This window comes from Mobula hypostoma, chromosome 8, assembly GCF_963921235.1.
Source record: "Mobula hypostoma chromosome 8, sMobHyp1.1, whole genome shotgun sequence".
In the NCBI taxonomy this organism is placed as follows: Eukaryota; Metazoa; Chordata; class Chondrichthyes; order Myliobatiformes; family Myliobatidae; genus Mobula; species Mobula hypostoma.
The window spans coordinates 88,701,389-88,726,406 of NC_086104.1; the positions used below are offsets into that span (position 1 = coordinate 88,701,389).

The 25,018-nt window shown below is 44.9% G+C and overlaps 1 protein-coding gene across 16 annotated transcripts in view; it reads left to right on the plus strand.

The window, feature by feature from the left end:
• Positions 1 to 25,018, plus strand: part of syne1b (spectrin repeat containing, nuclear envelope 1b) — a 504,374-nt gene that overhangs the window by 309,925 nt on the left and 169,431 nt on the right. For all 16 annotated transcript variants that reach the window (XM_063056272.1, XM_063056279.1, XM_063056269.1 and 13 more), the window contains 9 exons: positions 26 to 170; positions 545 to 763; positions 2,868 to 3,130; positions 4,843 to 5,008; positions 6,786 to 6,941; positions 9,989 to 10,141; positions 14,877 to 15,059; positions 18,257 to 18,394; positions 20,908 to 21,093. In XM_063056272.1, the coding sequence (XP_062912342.1) occupies positions 26 to 170; positions 545 to 763; positions 2,868 to 3,130; positions 4,843 to 5,008; positions 6,786 to 6,941; positions 9,989 to 10,141; positions 14,877 to 15,059; positions 18,257 to 18,394; positions 20,908 to 21,093 (1,609 nt within the window). The remainder of the gene's footprint in view (positions 1 to 25; positions 171 to 544; positions 764 to 2,867; positions 3,131 to 4,842; positions 5,009 to 6,785; positions 6,942 to 9,988; positions 10,142 to 14,876; positions 15,060 to 18,256; positions 18,395 to 20,907; positions 21,094 to 25,018) is intronic.

A 25,018-nucleotide genomic window follows, 5' to 3' on the forward strand; every position in this document is an offset into this window, starting at 1 on the left:
TGTGATTCTTTGCCATTCCTCCTAGATGTGTAGTGCAGTGGCATGATTACCAGGAAGCCAGGCAGCAGTTAATTGCCATGATGAACCAGGCAGAAAAGACGTTGTCAGAATTTTCCACAGCCAAAGCAGCAACAAGCCATGAGAGTGAGGAAAAGCTCACTCAACATAAGGTAGTCCTGGCTCAATTTTACTTAAGTCCTGACAATAACTAGCTGACAATAATCACTAGCCCATCCCTGCAGCCATAATTTCCCTTCTTGATGCTTTCCCACTCCCTGCCCTTCCCTATCCTCCCTCCTACCCCTTCCCCATCGCTCTCCCTCTCTCAACCCTCTCCTCCCTCTCTCCCCCTCTCCATCTCTCCTCCTGCTCTCTCTCTCTCCTCCCACTCTGCCCCCCTTTCCCCTCCTCCCCTCTCCCTGTCTCATACTTCTTCCATTCTCCTTTACCCTCACGTTGACCCTACCTCCCCACTCTCCTCTCCTTTCCTATTTTCCATGAGATGCTTATACATTCCAGTAATATTTTTTTTCTCTGCCTCCAGTCTCTGCTGTCTGTGGTGAACTCCTTCCACGAGAAGATCACGGCCCTGGAGGACCAAGCCTCACAGCTTGAGAGCCTGGGCAACGATGCTAGCAAGGCCGCCATCAGCAGGTCGATGGCCACCGTGTGGCAGCGCTGGACACGACTGCGAAGTGTGGCCCGGGAACAGGAATTGATGCTGGAAGAAGCTGCACAAGGCTGGAAGAACCTCACTGACAAGGTACAAAGCAGAGTGAGGCAGAACACAGGCGAAGGAAAATAAAAAGTACAGGAAACACTCAGCAGGTCAGGCAGCATCTGTGGGTGGGGTGGGTGAGGAACAGAGTTAAAGTTTCTCGTTGATGATCTTTCATCAGAATCACAGGTTGTAGAGAGTGAATGGTTTCCAAGCAAGAGCAGAGGCAGGGACAGAGAAAAGGGAAGGCTGATGAGAGAAATGATCAAATTACCAACATAGTGTGAGACTAACCAGTTATAAATGGCTGCTTCAGCAGAAGGGAGGGAGAAGTGTGGAAGATCAGTCAAGGTGGCCTCAATCCTATCACGGCTATTTGCCTTCTTTCCTTCCCATGCCTCACCCTGCTGACTCCGTAACTGCTTAGACGCTGCTCACCTCCAGTGACAAAGTAATAGACCTGGCCTGAAGCATTAGCTCTTTACCTTTCTGCAAGGATGCTTCCCACCTGCCGAGAATACTCTGCTTGCATCCCTTACTGTAGCTTTGGCTAAAGGACTGGTCTTTCCAAATAAAGGCTCTTGACAAAAGGCTAGTGCCCACCAAGCCTTTAGAAGCATCAGTTTTTTCAATCACTGACCAATTGCTAGAGTTTGCATGGTATGTTCATTTTTTTTCTTGTGCTCAAATAGGAATCCTAGTGGTGAAACAAAGGAAGTAGATTGTAAACTGCTTCCAATGCAAGATTGAAGGAAATTAATCTATGTATTAAAAATATGATAGTTTTATGTTCAGGTAGAATCTGAGGCAGGCTTGTCAGAGGAGTGAGATTGGCAAGAATCATGGTGTTAATCATAAGTGCAGAAAAAAATAAAATCATTTTCAGACCAACCAAACTCACTTCACCCATCTTGACAGGCCCTGTAAAAATCTCCCTTTACTGTGCTCTGGAGGCTTCTGCTTCTCCACTTGGGTTTCCTTTTTGTGTAGAGTAGTCATTGTCCATTACAGGGTTAATTTTTCCCTTTGATATGCTAGAATATGTGTTTCCTTGTCATGCTGTTAAGATTCACTTTAAAATACTGTTCCCATTTTTTATCTCCATATGCGTTCAATCAAACCCTTCCAGCGCTGGAAACCCTGACTCACCTAGTTTGATTTTATTTGGTCAGTGCCCCAAGCCCAACTCCACTGATACCTCTGCATCTCTTAGAGTTGAATGAGAACTAGGCAAGTGGATAACAAGAGCTGTTAATGTCACCACATCTCTCATTTCCCTGTGGGGTGAAGTCCCACAAGAAGTCCATTCGTTGCAGTCCCGTTTTAGTATATTGTTTCGTTTGCGCTCCTGTACTTTGTGCTTTGCATGAGTCAAAAACATTCTTAAAACCAAGATTTGGAAGCCTTGGTGATCCCATTCCCCAGTATTGCCACCCCTATCTCAAACACAATTAGAAACCAGACCATGATAACGTAAGAGGAGGTCCGTCAATTCCTTTGCTGAGCTAGGATTAGGGTTATGCATGTCGGCTCAAGCACCCGATGGCTCCAGGAAAGTAGCTGTTGCTGAACCTGTGGTGTTGGACTTCAGATTTCCTTCAATAGTACCAGTGACAAGAGGGCATGGCCTGGATGGTGGGGATCCTTAATGATAGATGCCACCTTTTGAGACGTGTTTGACGTTGGTGGGCTCCATGTGTAATGAACCAGGCTGTGCCCACTACTCTGTGCAGCTTGTGAATTGCAATGTTCATACCAGGCCATGATGCAACTAGTCAGGATACTTTCTGTGATGCACCCATCGAAGTCTGTTAGAGTATTTGGTGACATGCCAAATCCCCTTAAGCCTTCAAGAAGGTTGAGGCACTGGGGAACGTTCTTCTTGATTACATACTGGGCCCAGGACAGGTCAGCTGAGATGTTACTGCCCAGGAACTTGAAGCTCCAAATTCCCTCCACCTCTATATACAAGCCATGAACTGAATCCTAAAAGAGCTTCAGGGTGTTGCCCACGTTTGGGGTATGCAGGACAGAAGTGAGGTACAGCTGGGCAGATGGGGGCTAATTTTGCCCAATTATCCTCTGTCACCAGGGAGGGTTTATTTAATGTTACACTGCCCCATTTCATGGGCTTGACTTTGCTCCCCAGATCGAGACGACCACCGTCGTGGTGGACCAGCTGCAGGATCGACTCCCCGACAGTTCGGTTGAGAAGGCGAGGAAGACTGAACTACTCGAGCTCCTGGAGTACCACGACGCTTTTGCACAGGAAGTGGAACGGGAGCAGTCCACTCTAACCGTGCTCCGGCAACAAGCACTCAACATGCTGCGGGATGTGGCTTTGCCTTCCACTACTGTCGAGGACCTACCCGTAATGCACGAGATCAAAGCCATGCAGGACAGATATGACAAGTAAGTGGGTCACTGGGAGCTTTTGGAAAAGTAGCCTGTGGGTAGATTAAAGGAGTGCTTTGCCGGCAAGTGATATTGGCCTTTAGTGTCAGTTGCATCGAAAGTAAGGAAAGGTGTAACAAGAAAATCATATTTCTATTGATGGTCATTGCCCAGGTAGCTTCCCAAGATGAGGAATATCAGTTGGATCAAGTTGGTTTGTTCACACAGATAAATTCCTCTGGTGAGGTTTTACTTGGTTTTGGTTCCATTGATGTGTCTTGTACACCATTCCGTGCATTTTGTGAAGAAAAGTTGGCCAGTTTCAATTTGATATTTTCTTGTGACTAGTGTGAGCTGTGACTCCTTGTCCTCCTGGTTCCCACACATTCGATGTCATTGCTAATCACGAACTTATCAACCTCTGGTTCAAATATATCCAATCACTTGGCCCCCACAGGCATCGGTGGCAATTAATTCCAGAGATTCACCATCGTCTGGTTAGAGAAATTCCTTCTCATCTCTGTTCTAAAGGGACGTCCATATATTCTGAGACTGTGTCCTCTGGTCCTATTCTCCCCCACTATAGGAAACATTCTTTCCACAGCAATTCTGTCCAGGCCTTTTAATTTTCTATAGCTTCAAAAGCATCCCCCACCCCCCATTTTTCTACACTCTGATAAATACAGGCCACAGCCCTCAAACACTCCTCATAAATTTCATTCCTGGTATCTTTCTCATGAACTTCTTCTGGATGCTCTCCAATGCCAGCACATCCTTTCTTGGATAAGGGGCCCAAAACTGCTCGCAATACCCCAAATGTGGTCTGACTGATTCCTTATAAAGCCTCCACATTACATTCTTGCTTTTATATTTCAGTCCTCTTGAAATGTTTGCTCATCTTGTTGCTGATTCCACAACTACCAGAAGCATTACTTCATGATCAGTACTACTTACTGACCCTTTCATTAGGCGCATCCAGTTAATCATATAAATAAGGCTAGATGCTGATTGGTGACTGTTGTGGCTGCTGAACTCAGCCACTTGGGGGGGCGATGTGAAAGCTCTTTATTCATTACTGAGAGCGTCTGCTAGAAGTGGAGTCTCGCTGGCTTAAAAATACATCAAGTTTTTATACTCTTAAGAAGAAAGATATCAGCAGGTGACTCAATACAATTTTAATAGCCACAATAATATTGTTTATTTCGATATGTAGAGTGCAGATTGATAGTCCCATTGAGTTACATATTTCCAAAGGCAGCACTGTAACCAAGATGACAGCTTTGGATGTTCAAACACCATTGCTGGGACAAAGTAATTCAAATGGATGGTCTAAAAACTTCTGAGGACAGAGAGCCCAGACTCCCAAAATTAGTGTCGTGAGGGCTGACTCATTGTACATGTATCCCAATTATTGACTGACAGAGTGAATATGCCAATAACCATGTTTGATGGGCTAAGTTTCAAAATAATTGAGCTGGCATGTAAGCTTCCTTGAGCTAGGTCACAATGGTACAGGAGAACTAGCTGTTCCCTGGTTTGATATCGGGCAATTGACGTAACCCCACTGGCTGATGCATATTCACATTTGTCTATCTGAACCTCTCGTACTTTGAACATGAAAGCCAACTTCCTTCATGGATGATGTCGTTTCATTTCCCTGTCTTTTTCTTTGAATTATGGCAGACATGACTCAGGTGAATATTGATTTAAGTTTCTGTTTTCAATTAAAGCGTCCGACAAAAGATAAGGAAAAGCAAGAAAATGGTCCAACAGGAACTTAAAGAGCGGGAGGAAGTGGAGAGCGAATTAAATGCCATCAAGCAGTGGCTGCAAGAGACTAAAGAGTATCTGCGGAACCCAACCTCTGATGCTGTTACAGAGCTGCAGGAATTGAAGGTATCCAGAGAAAGACATAGTTCAAAGTTCAAAGTAAAGTTTATTATCAGAGTACACATATGTCACCTCATACAACCCTGAGTTTCTTTTTTTCTGTGGGCATACTTAGCAAATCGATAGAACAGGATCTGTAAACTGTAAACATCAGGAACTGTAAACTGCAAACAAACTATGCGACTGCAGATAATAAAATGCAAATAATACAGAAAATGAAGATAGGTGCTGGTTGTTAGAAGAGGAAAGAAAACATTCATTTGTAAAACTTCAACGTGTCTGGAAGCATTATGTATACCTGTCAGTGAATTCACTGGCAGATGAGACCTCAGTTTAACCTCTTGTTTAGCAGTGCAGCTCCTGTTCAGTCTTAAGCCGGACTATCAGCTTCGAATTTTATACTAAAGTATCTGAAGTGGGCTTGGAACCCCTAACCTTCTCAGTGAGAGGAGAAAGTACAACTATCGACCCCCAAAGTGCCGTGGCCGGGATTGAGTATGTGCTCTAAATTTCACTGGGGCAGATTTTGGAATCTCCTGTACTTCGAGCATCATCCTAATGCTGTACATATCTCCTATTCTGGCATCCTGATTTTATTTCCCTTGTGTTACTGGCTTGGCTTTCTTATCTGCAATATATCCAGGTGATAATGAATGCCAAATAATAAACGGCAACAATTTGTGTTAATGTAGGACTGTTCATTAAACAAACAGCTCAAGAAGCTTCTTTAGAATATTATCTAATATAATTTGAAGATGTTAGAGCAGATGTCCAAAGGTTGTTTAAGCAGGCTGGTTTTAAAGGCAGTCGTAAAGGAAGAGAGTGAGGCAGAAAGATGGCAAGTTTTAGAGAGAGAATTGGAGTTGCTGTATTGTCACATGTACTGAGGTAGAGTGAAAAGCTTGCCATGAATATGGTTCATACAAATTAAATCATTACACCTTCTGTTATTGATTTGTATTGAGGTAGTGCAAGGCAAAACAATAACAGAATGCAGAATAAAGTGCAACAAATACAGAGGAAGTGTAGTGTAGGTAGACAATAAGGTGCAAGATCATAACAAGGTAGATTGTGAGGTTGAGCCGGTCTTATCATACTAGGAAGCCAATCAGTAGTCTTATAACGGCGGAGTGGGAGCTGTCCTTCAGCCTACTGGTATGTGCATTCAGGTTTCTGCATCTTCTGTCCAAAGGGATAGAGAAGAGAGAATGATCCTGGTGAGTGGGTCTTTGATTATGCTGGCTTTACTGAGGCAGCAAGAAGTAAAGACAGGGTCCATTGAAGTGAGACTGACTTCTGTGATGTGTCGAGCTGTGTCCACGACTCTGCAGTTTCCTGCAATCATGGGCAGAGCAGTTGCCATATCAAGCCATGATGCATCTAAGTAGGATGCCTTCTGTGGTGCAGTGATAAAAATTTGTAAGGGTCGACAGGGAATGCCAAATTTATTTAGCCTCCTGGGGAAGTAGAGATGCAGGGAGCTTTCTTGGGCTTGGCTTCGAAATGGTTGGACCAGGACAGGCGTTGGTGATGTTTGCTCCCAGGAACTTGAAATTTAGAACCTATGCTCCAAACAGCTGAAGGATCTGCTACAAAGGTATTGGGTACAGGGCAAGAAGGCAAAAACTAAAAAAAAATGCAGAAATACCAGGGAATATAAAGTAGCAGGAAGACGTAGTGATTGAGAGACTGGAGAGGATGTGATGTATAAGACCACAGAGAGTTTTTAATTGAAGTATTTGGGGTACTGTTCTTTTGCTGTAACACAGTATCTTGTGCTTAGGAACTGCATGGTGAGGTAGCTGCTCGACACCAGACGGTGGAACGGCTGGGAGATAGACAGCGAGACAAGTACCTGGAGTTGTACACCATCCTGCCCTCTGAGCTCTCCGAACAACTGGCTGAGGTCAGACTAGCCCTTGGAGCCATTGAGGAACAGGTAAAGTTGGCTTTGAGCACAATGTTCTTAAAGGACTCATCGACAACAAAAACAAAAACACTGGAAGGAAACAGCTAGTCAGTATCTGCAGAAAGAGAAACCTGTAATGTATGGATCTATTTCTATTAGAGCAATGACTCTTCTTAGCACTACATATGGACTGAGAGCTTACCTATGCACGTGGAACTGTTGTCTATGTATGCATACTGATCTCTCTCTCTATCTCTATCTCTCTCACTCTTTCATCCTTTCTCTCTATTATCTTCTCTCTATCATCCTTTTCCCTCCCCTCCCCCCACCTCTCCTCTCCCACCTCTCCTCTCCCACCTCTCCTCTCCCCCCTCCTCTCCCCCTCCCCCCTCCTCTCCCCCCCCTCCTCTCCCCCCCCTCCTCTCCCCCCTCTCCTCTCCCCCCTCTCCTCTCCCCCTCTCCTCTCCCCCCTCTCCTCTCCCCCTCTCCTCTCCCCCCTCTCCTCTCCTCCTTCTCCTCTCCTCTTCTCCTCTCCCCCTTCTCCTCTCCCCTTCTCCTCTCCCCCTTCTCTTCTCCCCCTTCTCCTCTCCCCTTCTCCTCTCCCCCTTCTCCTCTCCCCCTTCTCCTCTCCCCCTTCTCCTCTCCCCCTTCTCCTCTCCCCTTCTCCTCTCCCCTTCTCCTCTCCCCTTCTCCTCTCCCCCCCCTCCTCTCCCCCTTCTCCTCTCCCCCCTCTCCTCTCCCCCCTCTCCTCTCCCCCTCTTGTGAATACACCAGCTAAAGCCATCTCCTGCATGCACGCTTTTATTTAATTGACATGTTCTTGCACAAACACAGCAAAACCAGTCAATGTTTTTAGTAAGGGGCCCTTCCTCATAATTGGGGGAAGTGTGAGGAGTGTTACTTCCCAAAACAGAGGTGGGGAGAGGCATGTGAAGTTGACAAAAGACAGTATGGAAATTGGATTCAAAGCAGAACCGGAGTGAGATGACTCACGGGCAGCCTTTGCACCCTGTTAAAGATTCTCACACACTCTGTCAACAGTATGCACCACTCTCAAGATATACTGCAGTAACTCAGCAAGAATTCTTTGTAGACCCTTCGAAACATGTCACCTCCACCCTTCACTCATTAATGGCAATGAGAACTCCACCACGTCACTGGTCGTCTTTTGTTGCTAAGTTGTAATACTGTGATAAATGATATAACCATATTTTAGGGAGATTTTTCACACCCTAGCAGACTCCAGTAGCTTGGGATGAAAGCTATTGATTCCTTTCCCTGAAGCCACTTGGGGATAAAAGTTGATCTTGCCAGCAATGTCCATTACCTAGAAATGACCTCTTCACCACCTATTTACTTACCTTTCTATGCATTTTGGAACCTTGTCTTCATTGCCTTCATTCAATAAGTTTATATAAATGGTTAAAGGTTGAGGACCCAGTACCAAACTCTATGATATACTACTTGTTCCATCTTGCCAACTAGGAAAAACCTCCATTTATGCCTACCTTTTGTTCCCTGTTAGCTAGCAAATCTTCATTCCATGCCAATGACTTACCTCCTGCACCATGGACCTATATTTCCACAGTGACCTTTCACGAAACATCATGAATGCCCCTTTATCTGCAACACCTGCCATTTCTTCTGAAAATCTCTAATAAAATGATCAAATTTTCACAAAACCACATGGACCTTGCCTAAGTGCTGCTATAGATTGTGGCTTTCAAAAAATATTGTCGTTCGTCGTTGGCATTCATCTGTCTAGAAGCACAATGGGTGATGATGATCATCATCACAAGGCTGGGTGGAAGGTATGGAGATCCTGAGATGCCCAGTTGTCAAAATCTCCCTCTCGGCCTCACCAGTGTAGTCCAAAGGAAAGCTTATGAAGCAATACGTTTGCCTCCAGCTTGGCTGGAGGAGCTGCTGGAAGGATGTTCAATGACGTCCAGCTGCCTTAGGGGCTCCACTCTGGATTTTCAGTCTGGGTTCACTCCTGTAACCTTCATCTCCCCCGAGGCTGCTCTCAAGGCAGTGGGGCTATTTACCCATAGCTGGGGATCTGGTTCATAAGCACCAGGACATGTCCACACTCTGGTGGGCCTGTGGTGTGCTACATGTGCAGGGGCCAGACCTCCTCCCCGTCCTCTGTAGTTCAGCCTGAGTCCGAAAGGAGTTCAGTTTCAGTGTGTCGCCAGTGAGGAAACACTACATGAGGCTTGCTGTTGGAGAGGCGATGTAGTGCCAGGGAGAGACTTACGCACTCAGTTCTCCTTTTCGCAAGACCGCTAGCCAGCGGTGGGAGCTGAAAGTGAGGGCAACAAGCACTACCCACGACACTACACTACCACACTGGACTCATCACAACACCCATTTTGACACCTTTCCAAAAACAATTGGATGATTATCTGATGGAAAATGGAGAGGAGGGGAGAGGGACTAACTAATTATCTTGTTTATGCAAACATTAAAGGACTCTGCACTGCCACTACAGGAAAGCAGCCATTCCATGGAACAAGATTCTTTCATTTGTCTAAGCTGAAAATGAAGCCTCCCTTTTTGCCCCAGCCAGATCTTCACAATCAGCTCAGAAAGAAAAGCAGGATTTGTAAAAATGGAACCTCCACCCACTCTTCCCAGTGGTTCCACTCTCCCACTGTTTCCATCGGCCCACCACACCACACCTCTCTTATTTGGTTCCAAGCTCCACCTCCCCCTTCTATCAGATTCCATCATCTGCAGTCCTTTGCTGCCTCCACCTATCACCCCCCCCCCCACAGCTTCTGGTAGTATTTTCACAATCCCTTCCTCCACCTGCCTATCACTCCTCCTCACCTGGGTGAAGCTATTGCTTGCCAGTTCTTGATTCAACTCTTCCCTCCACCTGTTTCATATGGCCACCTCCCCTCTATAACAGGTCCAGGGTCTTGACTCAAAATGTTAACTATCCACTTCCCTCCACAGATGCTGCCTAATCTGCTGAGTCCCTCCGACATCTTGTTCCTTTTTGTAAAATGCAAGGCTGATTTAGACCTTGTTAACTATGAGTCCCGACTCTCAGTGCTCTCTTTGTTTAGGTGAATGCAAAAGAAGGGGAGGCTGAACAAGTGCGGGCAGCGACGCTGGACTTCAACTGCAGAATGCAACAGATCTCCGATGGACTGCAAGACATTTCCAGGAAAATGAAAGAGAAAGGCACTGATATCGTACAAGCCAAAATAGAGCAGAAGGTGAGAGGGAAGAGTGCTGCTTTATTGCTTTTGATATTGGAGGCACTGAAAGCAAAGTTTGGTCTCTTTTGGTCTTTTGTTATGGCAGATATATTTTCATCTACCCACACAAAGGGATCTTGGTAAATGTACTCGGTTGCAATGCTGTGCTATCTTGTTCTCTGATCTCTAAATTTATTACTATCTGACATCAGGATGGGATATACTTCATACTTTATTGTCGCCAAACCATTGATACTAGAACGTACAATCATCATAGCGATATTTGATTCTGCGCTTCCCACTCCCTGGATTACAAATCAATAGTAAATGTTAAAAATTTAAATTATAAATCAGAAATAGAAAATAGAAAAATGGTAAGTAAGGTAGTGCAAAAAAACCGCGATGCAGGTCCGGATATTTGGAGGGTACGGCCCAGATCCAGGTCAGGATCCGTTCAGCAGTCTTATCACAGTTGGAATGAAGCTGTTCCCAAATCTGGCCGTACGAGTCTTCAAGCTCCTGAGCCTTCTCCCGGAGGGAAGAGGGACGAAAAGTGTGTTGGCTGGGTGGGTCGTGTCCTTGATTATCCTGGCAGCACTGCTCCGACAGTGTGCGGCGTAAAGTGAGTCCAAGGACGGAAGATTGGTTTGTGTGATGTGCTGCACCGTGTTCACGATCTTTTGCTGCTTCTTCCAGTCTTGGACAGGACAACTTCCATACCAGGTTGTGATGCACCCTAGAAGAATGCTTTCTACGGTGCTTCTATAAAAATTAGTGAGGGTTTTAGGGGACAGGCCAAATTTCCTTAGCTTCCTCAGGAGGTAAAGGCGCTGGTGGGCCTTCTTGGCAGTGAACTCTGCTTGGTCGGTATGATATGTACAAGAAGGAAAGAATTTGAATAGGTACAGTGCCCTGTCACAATTTTAGAAGCATCAGCAGCAGAGTGAATTGCTTGAGGTGTAATACTTGTCACCTCCAGCCAATTTGGTCTCATAGACTGATGGAGCAATATTTTAACTCCGAATTTTGGTGAAGGGAGGGCTATGATTCACAAATCTGGTTCCTGTACTCACCTGCATCATCACTTCAAGAAATATGGCTTCATTTCAGCAGACCAATCAACAGATTTTGGCATTCCTGAATCCTCTCAACACTGGAAATGCCAGTCCAAATTATGTCTGCACTTGAGCCCACAACCTTGTGACTAGGTTTTAAGGGTGACCACATAGGGTTTGGACAGAGGTAAAGGCCCATCTTCACACCAGATACATACCATGCCGTGTGACATTGTGATCATGCTAAATAGATTAGACTTGTGACAGATCTGGTAACTTAAAACAGGACGTCCATGAGGCACAGCAACAGAAATGTACGACACCAAAACTGGCTTTTCTTTCACTCTACCGTTACCATCAGGCCATAGATCAACCCCTGTACAGTGGGGAGTACAGCATGGCAGACTGGGAGAAGCAGGAGGCATATCTTAAAAAAGGTGCCAGCATGGTGTATACCAAATCACAAACATGGTATACAGCATGCAGCAAACTGAGTGAAGCCTTTCCACAAATGACAGGTCAGACCAAGGCTCTTGACAAAGTTTAATCGACTGTTGTTCGATGTACGTATACTATATGCAACCTCAAGATTCGTTTCCTTACAGGCAGTCACAAAACAAAGGAACCCAATAGATCCACTAAAAAAAACGAAGACCGTCAAACACCCAAAGTGCAATAAAAAATAATGCAAACAATGGAAGTAAGCAAATAACATTCAGAACTGAAGTTCGTGAAAGTGAGCCACAGCCATGAAGCCAGTCATCACTGTAGCCAGTTCAGGAACCCATTATTTGCAAGCCACATCCTCATTTCAACGCAGAGATGAATAAACCTTGTGACCAGCAAGCTGAACACAGGCCCACCCTCGCTTCCAGCCCCAACACCTTGACTTTTTAAATCTGGCCCAGTACTTCAATCGGTCCAACATCAGCTTCTCTCTCTCTGACCCGGGCCCTGCCACCTCGATTCGGCCCATACCACAACCATCCTGCACCTTGGAGACTTCCGTTCACACCACAAAAATGGCAGGTTGTGCAGGTGGACAGGAGGTCAAAGTGCATCAAGGGGTGTGCCCTCCAGTGGTTGGATCCGTACCTCCTTCACCTGGTTCATTTAATGCCTTTTTTGCATCACAAGTGCAGAGGTTGGGGTACTCAATGATTATTTGACATTCAGTTTCATTCTTAATTCCTCTGCAATTGAAGCAGTTTATGTCCGTAAATAGCAAGTAACTATCATGCCACAGAAGTATCAGGCAGTGACGATCTCCGGCTAAAGAGAATTTGACCACTCATTGTTGACATTTAATGACACTCAAAAGCATTACCATCACTGATTCCCATATCACCAACATCCTGGGATCACATTGACTATATCTTCAACTGGACTGTTTCAAGATCAACTTCACAAACAAGAGAAAATCTGCAGACGCTGGAAGTCTAAGCAACACACACAAAGTGCTGGAGGAACTCAGCAGGCCAGGCAGCTTCAATGGAAAAGAGTATGGTCAACAATTTTGGTTGAAATACTTCGGCAGACCCTTCGTCCTGCCAAAGGGTCTCAGCCTGAGACGTCGACAGTACTCTTTTGTGTGTGTCGTCAAGATCAGCATCGAGACCGTGTATCCTGCAATGAGTAATTCACCTTGAAAGCAAAGTCCTGAAGATCAGGGAAAGGTTGAATAGGTTTGGACTTTATTCTCTGGAGTGTAGGAGAATGAGGGGAGATTTGATAGAGGTATACAAAATTATGAGGAATGTAGATAGGGTTAATGCAAGTCGGCTTTTTCCAGGGTGAAAAGTGAAATATTTAAGGAGAACAAGAGGGGGAGTTTCTTCATTTAGAGGGTGATGAGATTGTGGAACGAACTGCCGGCTGAAGTGGTGGATGCAGGTTTGATTTCAACATTCAACAATGGTTTGGATAAGTATATCATAGATGGGAGGGGTATGGAGGGCTATGGTCTAGGTGCAGGTTGATGGGACTAACTAGATGGGCTGAAGGACCTGTTTCTGTGCTATTGTGCTTTTCCCTCACTGCAAGATGCCTTGCCTAAATGAGTGAAGCTGGAAAACACCCAAGAAACTCAGTGTGATCCACAACCTAGCAAATGATGAGGGTGGTATTCCATACACTACTCTAATCATTAAATTCCAGCAGCACACTGCACTGCAGTTATTTGTCTCAAATACTCAGGCAACGTCTCTCAAAATCCTGACCTTTCCCTGCAAAGGCAGGGAACACCAGCACCAAATCTCACTTCAAGTCACACACCACCTTGACATTTAAACACATTGCTATTCCTTCAACATCAGATGGATTTGAATCCACATATTTTCAATCCAACATCGCTTTACCAGAAGGACTGCAGCAAATCGAGAACCTAGTCTTGTCATTCTAAAAAAAACAACTTTTTAAAAAGTGCAAGATGCTTTCATTCTAACAGTGTTTTTTTTCAGAAAATGTCATTTTCATTTGACCTTTCATTTTGTACAGTTGTCATTTTGAATGTTACGCATTTTAATGAGAATACGTTTGTTTATTCACTTCCCACGCAGTGGTGACTTTTCAGAAGATGGTAAGCTAATTGCAGCTCCATCGTCTGGATGGACCAAGAGATCTGTTTTTGTAGCCCATTGGCTCTGAAAAGAATGCAGGGCTTTAGCTGTCACTTGTTTGGCTTCCAGTCCTTTTAGGGGGTTTTCAGGATATGCGGTGAAGTAAAGATCTGGAAGTTCTCTAAAGGAGCAGCTGTCCATCTCATTAATTTCAGGATCTTTTCTGTCCACAATGATAAAATGAGCATTTATAATTCAAATTTAGTGCACTGTTCCCCTCAATCAAACGTTACTTTTCTCTCAATACCCCTTTCCCTTGGCACCACACCTTGCTCATGCAGTCTCCAGTTCATTGCCCTTTCCCAGCTTTGAGCCTGCTGTTGACTAATCAGTGATCTCTGCCACATTATCTTCCCACATCTTGTTTATGCCTATTTACTAAGGCTATACCTATCTGAAAATCTACCCCAGGAAAAGAATATTACACAACTCCCGCCTAGCCTTAAGGACATTTTATGATCTACTTTTGGAATGTAAAAGTGTCATTGCAAAAAAAATGTTAAACTTAAGAACTGTGGCAAGATGAGGAATCTCTATACAATGTGCTATTGACTGAATAAATTATTGCAAATAACTTCATTTAAGTGGTAAAGAATGACATCTTCCCTATATTTAATGAAGTTTACCCTAGGATCTTTGAAACTCCCCAGAGTGAGATGATTTGTCATTGTTTAATGCCCCATCCAAAAAGGAATACTACAAACAATACAGAACTGCACTGAAATATCACTCTAGATTAGGAGACTGCAAATCCTGAGAACCTGGAACAATATTCACAAAACGCAGGTACAGCAGTACCTATGAAGGGAAGTAAGCAGCTGGCATTTCAGCTGTGGCCCTTTATCTTGACTTTGAGAGTTTTGTGTGAATCACTCTAGATTACGTGGCAAAGCATTTTGTTCAGGTTTAGACCCACAATCTCTTCTCTGGTTCAGTATTGTAAGAATTCTCCCACTAAACCAGGAAACTGGCAACACAGCAGATTTGAGGCATGCAATTCAGACTTCAGCAGATTTGCAAAATGTGAACCTACTGTGGGACAGGACACAGTTTACCAAGGGTTTGTTACCTTTTTTGCAGAAACTTTGTGACAAGCTTGACAGCTGCAATGTGAAGCTTGTGGAACTGGATGCCACAATCCAGGATTTCACTGAGCAGAACCCTCAGCAGAGCAAGCGACTGACAGATGATATGACAAAACTGACCAGCCTGTATCAGCAGGTCTTTCGTGAGACCGAATACAGAGCCTCCAAACTCAACAAGGTAAGCAAAGCCAACCCTGTACACGAATCAGCATTCGGCCTCCTACCAGCTTCACAGTGCAGTTTCAGATATTAGTTCAGTTGATTGTCATGTACCTGCAAACTGACTGTAAAGATGGGTTTATGAGCTGAAATTGAATAGCCTTGTATTTCCAAGAGAACAGAATATCAATGGGTGACTTTATTCAGTTGTTTAATGAGATTAAAAGAACCTATTGGGTAGTGAAAACTGTTTGTTCCATTGAGGAAATTGAAGACTATGGGGCATAACCTTAAAGTTATGAAAATGGGTTATTTGGGTAATGTCACAAAGCAACTCTTCACAGAAATCTGGAACTCTATCTTCCCAAGGTTGGGGCAAATCAAAGTTTCAAAATAGAGTTTGATATGGTAAATATATCGAAGGCCATGGAAGCAGGGCAAGTAATTAGATAGAGAGTCTTCATTGAATGGTGGAATAGTTCTGACCAGCTAAAGGGACCACTCCTGTCCCTATGATCCTTTCATCCCAATTTGTCCTGATCTGACACCTGTTTACTGCCATTCTAGCTCAGCCCATCCCTCCACACTCAGCGTGAAAGACTGAATCTCTCAGGATTACAATCCTAGAAACTATCACTATGTGTACTAATAAACACAAGAGATTCTGCAGATGCTGGGAATCCACAGCAACGCAGACAGAATGCTGGAGGAACTCAGCAGGACGAGCAGCACCTGCAGAGGGCAATAAACAGTCGATGTTAACAGGCCGAGACACTTAATCAGGACCTGAACCCAGAAGGGAGTTCTGATGAAGAATCTTGGCCCAAAACATTGACGGTTTATTCCTCTCCATCCTGACGAGGGGCCTCAGGCTGAAACATTGACAGTTTATTTCTCTCCATCCTGACGAGGGGCCTCAGGCTGAAACATTGACTGTTTATTCCTCTCCATAAATACTGCCTGATCGGTTGAGTTCCTCCATCATTTTATTTTGTGTACGACCTGACCGACTTTCTGAGTGTCCAGTGATGCTGATGGAACCTTGCATCCACTGAGATATATTTCAGGTTGTGTATCTATGAGTAATCCAGTCAATGTGATATTCCTGAAGGTCGAGAAACGATGAAGTGAATCAGCTGTTAGGACCAATGCTTTCAGTGTGTGAGACCTTTTTGGTGGTAGATTCCCATCATATACAAGAACTGGTTAAAGGGTAAAGTCTGATTAAAACTACACCCTAGGTATCAGTGAAAGTCAAGACATGAAAGGTCTGTTAAATCTGTGTTGCAAAATTCAGCTAAACAGATGTCATGGTCATCAACAAAAGGTGCATTCTAGAGGTAAGACATGAAAACACTGAACTACAAAGCTAGTGGAAGGTATAATAAAGTTAGTTGAAGGTATGCGAAAGAGCTAAATGAATATTACTAAGATCAGTTAATAGTAAAATGAAAAGCTATGTTATGATACATTGTAACAACAGTTCAAACCACATTTCAAAGCTGTAGAATTGTGATGCTGAATTGGATTACAGACAGATTGAGTGATTGGGCATAAATCTTGCAAATGGAGTTTAACCTGGGGAAATGTGAGGTCAAGTGGAATGTTATCTAAGTGGAGAGGGAGAGGGAGAGGGAGACAAATGAGTGAACTTCAGAGGGATCCAGTGTTCTTGTATATGAATCACAAATAGATAACGCGCAGGTCCAACAAGTACTGTAGATAAGAAGGCAAATGACCCTGTTGGCCTTTATTATGAAGTATTTGCTGTTTAAGAATAGGGAGTTTTTGTTAACACTTGTACAGGTTGTTGGTGAAGGACAGTTCTGGACCCTTTTTACCTAAAGAAGGATAGTGTCATGAAAGGCAGTCCAAAGGAGATTCACCATGCTAATTCCAGGGGCGGAGGGTTGTCCTATTGAAAGGGTAGGTAGTTTGGGTCTGTATTTCTTGGAGTGTAGAAATTGAATGGTAATTTTATTCAAACAAGGGTTGAGGTTGAGATGTCTTCGTTAGTGGGAGAGTCACAAACAAGGGGACATAGCTACAGATTAAGGGGTCAATGATTTAAAACTGAGGTACATGGAGATTTCTTCACTCACAGGGCAGTAAATCTCTAGAATTTCCTGCACCCCACCCCCAGTAGGGGCCAGATCATTGAGGTGGAGATGGATAAATGTTGGAAAGAATGAGGAATTGAGGGATATAGGACAGAAGAAGAGTTGAGACCTGAGCAGAAAGCCGTGATCATATTGAACAGTAGACCTACTCCTGGTCCAGTTTTTTTGTGTAACACCTGGAAGTTGCACAGTCAAGCCCACATAAGTATTTGACCCTACCGTATATAACAGAGTAATAAGGCATGGTATTCAGGAACACTTGAGTCTTTGGACGGTGCTCTAAACTGAGATCCCTCTGCCCTCTTGAATGGATGTGAAAGATCCCATGGGCCATTTGAAATAGGCTCTTACTAAATTTAATTATTTGTCACCTTTAAAGTCCCATTGTTCCTCATTGAAGGGAAAATGGGGAGTAGATTCTGAGTTGTAGTGGGATGGTTGGGAGTGGTGACCTAAACTGATATAATTTCTAATGTGTTAAATTATGTTCAAATTATGTGGCTTTTTCTGGTGGGGTTAACTATAGACGGGGATAGCTCTAGAGATTGAAGTGAGTACTTTGGTATCAGAGAGCAGAAGTTTTAAAGGAAGCAATGTTATGCCTAAGGAAATGAAATCCAGAGTCACCAGAAACAGAGTAATTGCTTTGGTGTCTGGTACTCAGGTGGAGGTATGGGCAGAGGCTGGTGATTTTTCTTAGATACCAGTGACAACTCCTGTTAATGGATGCGATGCCAGCACTCATTGCCTGGCTCTTAGAGGTGACGTCGTATTGAAACCAGACTACAATAAAGAGTTAGTACCTTCAGCAGAGGAGAGAGGACAGATAGAAAGAAAATGGAGACTGGAGAAACTTGCCTTATATTTTCTCTTGTGTTGGCATTTAACAGATTGCTGCTTCCAGTCAGGGTCAGCTTCCTTCCTCTCTCCAGCTTTTCTTTATCAGTGCCTATCTTCCAAATATTCCAACTCACTTAAAACTCTGCTGCTTTGTCACGTGCTTTACAGAATCCAGCTCATCATCATGTCTTGAGTATTGTGTTGGGCTCCCCTGAATATTGTTCTAAAATTCTCCCTGTTCTGTTGATCTCCACAGGCTGCTTCCCAACTGGAGGAATTCCATGAGATGTTGGACTTTGTACTGAAGTGGGTGGAGAAAGCGAAGAACCTGAGCCACAGTGACATCATCTGGGAATCCGCAGCCCAGCTCAACGACCAGCTGATGTCCCACCAGGTTAGACACGTGCTCCTCTACGTGTTTTGTTTAATCCTGATGCGGGGTTTCAACCTGAAACATTGACAAATTCTTCCCCCACCCCAATTAATGCCTCTCACCAGCTGGGTTCCCCCAATAGATCAATTGTTGCTCCAGATTCCAGTATCTGCAGTTGCTTGTGTCTCCTGGTTTTTATTACGACGGCTGCACACTGTTGCTAAGCTGGTAGCTACTTCGCAAGTTGTGGCTGCCTTGCCCAAATCCGCAACTCTGCATTCCAGTCTACCCACAGTAACTTTTCATTCTTCTTCTTTTGAAAAATCTGTCGACCTCTGGCCTAAAAATACCCTGAGAGCTTGCTTCCCAGACCTCGTGAAGAAGAGATTTCCAAAGGTTCCAAACCTTAGAAGAAAAATAGTACTTCATCTGTCTTAAATGACAATGATCCATATTCTAAGTGCTTCTAAGAGGAGAAACATCCATCCTGTCAGGACTCCTCCGTGTATGAGTTGATTCTCCTCTGACTGTTGTAAACGCCAGTGGATATAAGCCAAACCTGTACCATTGTTCCATGTGAGACAACCTGCACAATCCAGGAAAGATCTGATATACCTCCATGAACTGCTTTTGTTATCCTTCTCTGGGATGCCATTGATCACAAGATCATACCACATACCATTTCATACAAATATTGTCATCTACCCTATGGTTAATTTAGGAATCATACAGGGGAGATTTGTTCATTTATAAAATGTATACTGTATATCTTGTATACTATGGTTTCCTCATCTACAAGCATGAAAAGGAGTTTGAATAGCACACTTTAGCAAATCTTCTCGTCTCCACCAAAATAGATAACCTCTTAAGGCTGATTTATACTTGTGAGTACTAGCTTACGCCCTAGCCTACGCAAGTGGACTACGCTGTTGTGAGCATTTATACTTGTGCGTTGGTGTGTCTGCGTCACTCTGCAATTCTCCGCCAAAACGCTAGTTGGCAGTGGGGTTTCTATGCCACTGTGTTGAGTTTCTTCGTGTTGAAACTCAACACGAAGAAACTCAAACTTCAAACAATGCTGACTGAAATTGAAGGAGGGTGAAATTTCTGTATGTACAGTGTCATGTCATTTAACAGAATCGGGAATTTTGAACCAAAATCGATTTGTCGAAAAAAATCGGCACGTACACGCATACGCACACACCTGCCCGTGCAAGGCTTCATGGTCATGGTAGTCTTTCTCGGAGTAAACAAGTTTAAAGCAAGCGTCTTTTTCCGCAAAAGCGAAAATCCTCTTTTGGTTAACGAAAACAGGTACTAATATAGGTCTTTCGTAAAAGCGAAATGTGCCCTCCATAATTTCGGAGGTCTGTAAGGCTTTATGGAAAGTGTTGCAGCCAGAGTTCCTTCCCTGCCCTTCAGTCGCCCAATGGGAAGCTATTGCAGCGTAGGAGGAAATGCGATGCTACCAAGCAGACCAATCACAGTTGTTTCGGACTATGTTGCCGCAATGCGTAGTTACATTTTGGGAGAGGTGCGCTTTAGGTTACGGCGTAGGGTTCGCGGCTACGCTGTACCTACGGCGTACATTTGACGCAGGTCTCCTTGCCCGAATCAAATGTTTATGCCCTGTTGCAAACACAGCTCATCAACCAAGTCCCGGTTGGTGACATTATTTTATAACCATCCTATGTCATCCTTGAGCAGCAATAGCATCTACCCATGAGGCCCCACTTGAACCACTCAGCACGCCTGAGACCCGGACGTACAACTCTAACCTGATGCACAAATAGCCATTAGCAACAAGGAGACTGGGGACAATTAAAGGCAATTTCTTGCAACGGGGAGCAAAGTGGAAACTCTTTTAAGAGGCTGAATGGATGTAGGCAAGGGGGAGACCTAAGAGGCAAACATGGAAGGAGAAAAGAAGTAGAAGGGCCACATTAGCTGGGAGAAAGTCCAGGGAGGTCACTCAGCATTTATTTCCTCAGACAGAGTTGCTGATGCATGAGACCCCTGTGATGGGAAATGAGCAACTATTCCTACCTCTTCCATGGCATTACCCCCTTGACACAACACTGTCAAGCAACCTCAGGCTTCAGGGCACAGCTGACCACTGCGGGTGCCACCTCTCTGGTGGGAGGAGGTCCACACAGTCATGGTTTCTAAAGGATGATTTGGCTAATCACTGCTTAATGCACTTTTAGGATGTTAGTGCTGTTATCATGGTTAGTATGATCTGGCCATTTACTGCTTAATGCTCCGTTAGGTTGCATTTCCTCTGCAGCAAGAGTGGCTGAATTCACATAATTTCAAGCAATAATTTATTGGCTTTAAGGAACTTCGGATATTCTGAGGTCAGGGTTAATATGTATAAATGTACACCTTTCTTTCACTGATCCTACTCATCATCATTAAACTTGCTGTTCTCTGCAGGACACGGCTGATTGATTGAAAGATGTAACACATTGGTTCTGGGATGCTCCAAAATGACCTGATGGCATGACAGTCTATGCCATTTGTTCTCACTCTAGGCAACTCTGCGCGAGTCGGAGGAAATCCAGAGCGACCTGCAGGCCATGGGTGAGAAGTTGGACAGCATCAGTGATGTGTATCAGACGGCAGCCCTGTCTCAGCAAGTGAGCGATCTCCGCCAACAGACCGAGGAGCTCCAGCAACTTCTGCGAACTCGGCTGCAAAGCCTGCAAGATGCAGCCAAGGTAAGCCAGCCACCTGATTTTTTTTTAACGGCCCACCTAGTGAAATGAGAGCGTATGTGAGCAGGACCAGTTGTGGCTTCAACAAGGCTGCCTAGCCCAGTGGTGTGGTAAATAAACACTAAAGCAAGGGCGAAGTTTACACATTCATAAAAAGATATTGAATTATGTTTCCACCAGGAAAAAAACCTCTACATTAATTCTTGAGGCTGAATTTAAGACTTGAGGTAAAATCATGTAAAGGGCTCCATAGAACGTCCAATACAAAGGGACCACTGTTTTGGTCAAACACTCTTTATATGCCACATAAGTCTTTACCCATTATATTTAATCTCACCTTATCAATGAATCCTTCAATTATTACTGGCTCAAGTATTTATATTTAACCTTCCTATATAGAGCTGTACTGTTTACCTCACCTTCTGGATAAAGGAGTTTGCTCTGAATTACATTTATTGGCGCTTGTCTTTTTCAGAAGATATTCATATGATTTATGCTGATGTTTCATTGATTGAGATCCTGTACTGATGTGGCAGAATCAAAATCTGTCATATGGAGGTGGCTGGGAATGGACCCAAGTGCAAGATACAGACACTGAAGGACTAGGGACAGGACTAGGATACAGGGTGAGAGCAAGGACATGGACACGAAAACCAGGAACCCGGAACAGGACTGGACAAGACAGCTAGGAGCCCGGGCTTGGACTCCAAGCCAGAGACTGGACAAGGACCCAGTACCTGGTTCTTGCCTCTGGCTCGGACCCCAGAACTAGGCAAGGACAAGGCTTGGCTGGCAGGCAGGACGAGGCTGGAGTCTTAAGGCTTGAGGCTAGAGGCTAGAGACTCGAGGTGAGGCTTGAGGCTAGGCAGGAGGCTGGAGTCTTCAGGCTTGAGGCTAAGCAGGAGGCTGGAGTCTTCAGGCTTGAGGCTAGGCAGGAGGCTGGAGTCTTCAGGCTTGAGGCTAGGAAGGAAGCTGGAGTCTTCAGGCTTGAGGATAGGCAAGAGGCTGGAGTCTTCAGGTTTGAGGCTAGGCAGGAGGCTGGAGTCTTCAGGCTTGAGGCTAGGCAGGAGGCTGGAGTCTTCAGGCAGGAGGCTGGAGTCTTCAGGCTTGAGGCTAGGCAGGAGGCTGGAGTCTTCAGGCAGGAGGCTGGAGTCTTCAGGCTTGAGGCTTGGCAGGAGGCTGGAGACTTGAGGCGAGGCGGGAGGCAGGAGACTTGAGGCGAGGCGGGAGGCAGGAGACTTGAGGCGAGGCAAGGCTGGAGGATGGAGGCAGGAGACTGGAAGCTCCTCCTGGGCAGGGTGCGGAGGTCTCCACCTGATGGAGGCAAGGGACAGGAAGGGACAGAACCAACCGTAGGTAACGGCAATACGGCCTGGCTTACCCAACGGAGGCAGGGGATAAGAAGGGACAGAACCAACTGCAGGTAACGGCAAGATGGCCTGGCTTACCCGACGGAGGCAAGGGACAGGAAGGGACAGAACCAACTGCAGGTAATGGCAAGACGGCCTGGCTTACCCGACGGAGGCAAGGGACAGGAAAGGAGCTAGGTACGGGGTGGCTCCAGGACAAGACAGCAAGACAAGGCAAGGCTTCAGGCAATGCAAGGCAAGACAGAACTTCAGGTGAGGAGAGAGTTACCGGCAAGGCTTCAGACGAGGAAACAGAAGGCAGAGGAAGGGATACAAGGAGTAAGGACAAGAACAATCCAGGAGCCACAGCCTGGTCTCTGAAGGTATTTATGCAGCCAGCCCCAACGAGCATCAGCTGCCTCAATTAGAGCTCAACAAGAACAGAAACAGGGTAGACAGGAAAACCTGGAGCAAGGGTCGATGGACCGGACTGTGCACTGGAATACGGACTTTACGGACCGGACCATGACAAAATCAGGTTTAATATCACTGACGTATCTTGTGAAATTTGTTGTTTTGCAGCAGCAGTTTGTTGCAATACATAAAAAACTGTAAATTAAAATACAAAATATATATATGTAAAGATAAATTTAGATAAGTAATCCAACAAGAGAGTAAAAACAATGATGTAACGTTCAATGGTTGGTTCGTTATCTGTTTAGAAATCTGATGGTGGAGGGATGAGCCTGTTCCTAAAATGTTCTCAGGCTCATGGACCTCTTCTTTGATGGTAACAATGAGAAGAGGGTGTATCCTGAGTGATGGGGGTCCTTAATGATGGATGCTGCCTTTTGAGGCATCTCCTTTTGAAGACGTCCTTGATGCTGGGGAGGCTGGTTGCCATGATGAGGCTGGCTGAGTTCGCAACACTTGCTGCTTTTTCAGTCCCGTGCAACGACCCTTCCATACTAGATGGTGATGCAACCTGTTAGAATGCTCCCTGCAGTACATCTGTATAAATTTGCAAATCTTTGGTGGCATACCAAGTCTCCCCGAAATCCTAATGAAATATAGCCGCCTTCTTTGTAATTGCATCAATGTGTTGGGCCCAGGGTAGATCCTCAGAGATGTTGACACCCAGGAAGTTGAAACTGCTCACTCAATCGACTGCGGATCCCTCAGTGAAGACTGGCATCTGTTCGCTCGACTTCCCTTCTTGATGTCCACAATCAGTTCCTTGGTCTTATTGATGAAGAGTGCGAGGTTGTTGTTGCGACACCACTCAACCAGCTGATCTATTTCACACCTGTACACCTCCTCATCACCATCTGAGATTCTGCCAAAAACAGTTGCATCATTGGTAAATGTATAGTTGGAGTTTGAGGTGTTCCTAGCCAGGGTGTAGAGAGAGAGATTGTCCCATTGTTGTACATTTTGAGGATGTGATACCTTCAGAAAGAATATCAGTGTTGCCAAAGAAGGGAACTGAGCTGCCACAAGTGAGACAGGTAACACTTGTCTTCCTTTCTGCCTGAGTCAGTTTCAGCTCCAGCTCTCACGAGACTGAACGTGGCACGTCAAAGAGAGCTATTTGGAACAGATGAACTTGAGGTGCAACACGTCCCTCTTCATCAAGGAGCCTTCTTGGACTCTAGTCAACATCCTTTATAGAATGTACAGTATGGTGCAAAAGTTGTAGGTACATATATACAGCTAGAGTGCCAAAGACCTTTGCACAGTACTCTATCTGTCAACATGGGGTGTAGAATGAGCTTATAAATCTGGCGGGAGCAATGGATGTTGGAAATGGTGAGGGGCATGGGACAGGTGGCAGGGAAGGAGTGCTGGTGGGGAGGGGCATTGAGGTTGGGTGCAGACATACCCAGTCCTAAGAAACCAAGCAAGGTCGTTTGATTCCAAGCAATTGGTTTATTGATCGTTACAAGATGTCTCTTTGGTGCTTTTGCTTCCTTCCCTCTTCCTTCCCCTTTTCCCAACCATGATTCCCCTCTCCCTGCCCCCTTCCCACTCTCAGTCCACCATAAAGACCCATATCAGAATCAGGTTTATTATCACTCACAAAGATAGACAAAGGAGAATCAGTTGAGAGTTGTGCATTGGATTTTCAGAAGGCCTTTGACAAGGTGAAATATATGAGACTGCTTAACAAGCTACGAGCCCATGGTAGTACAGGAGAGATTCCAGCATGGGTAAAGCAGTGGCTGACTGGCAGGAGGCAAAGAGTGGGAATGAAGGGAGCCTTTTCTGGTTGGCTGCCAGTGAATAGTCACGTTCCAGAGGGGTTTGTGTTGAGACTGTTTCTTTTTATGTTATATTTTAATGATTCGGATGATGGAATTGATGGCTTTGTTGGTTGCAAAGTTTGCAGATGATATGAAGATGGGGGGAGCAGATGATATGAAGATGAGGGAGTGTCAAGTAGTTTTGAGAAGTAGAGAGGCAATAGAAGGACTTAGACAGATTAGGAGAATAGGCAAAGAAGTGGCAGATGGAATACAGTGTCAGGAAATGTATGGAGAGAAATACAAAAACTGAGGGGCAAAGGGACTTGCGAGTCT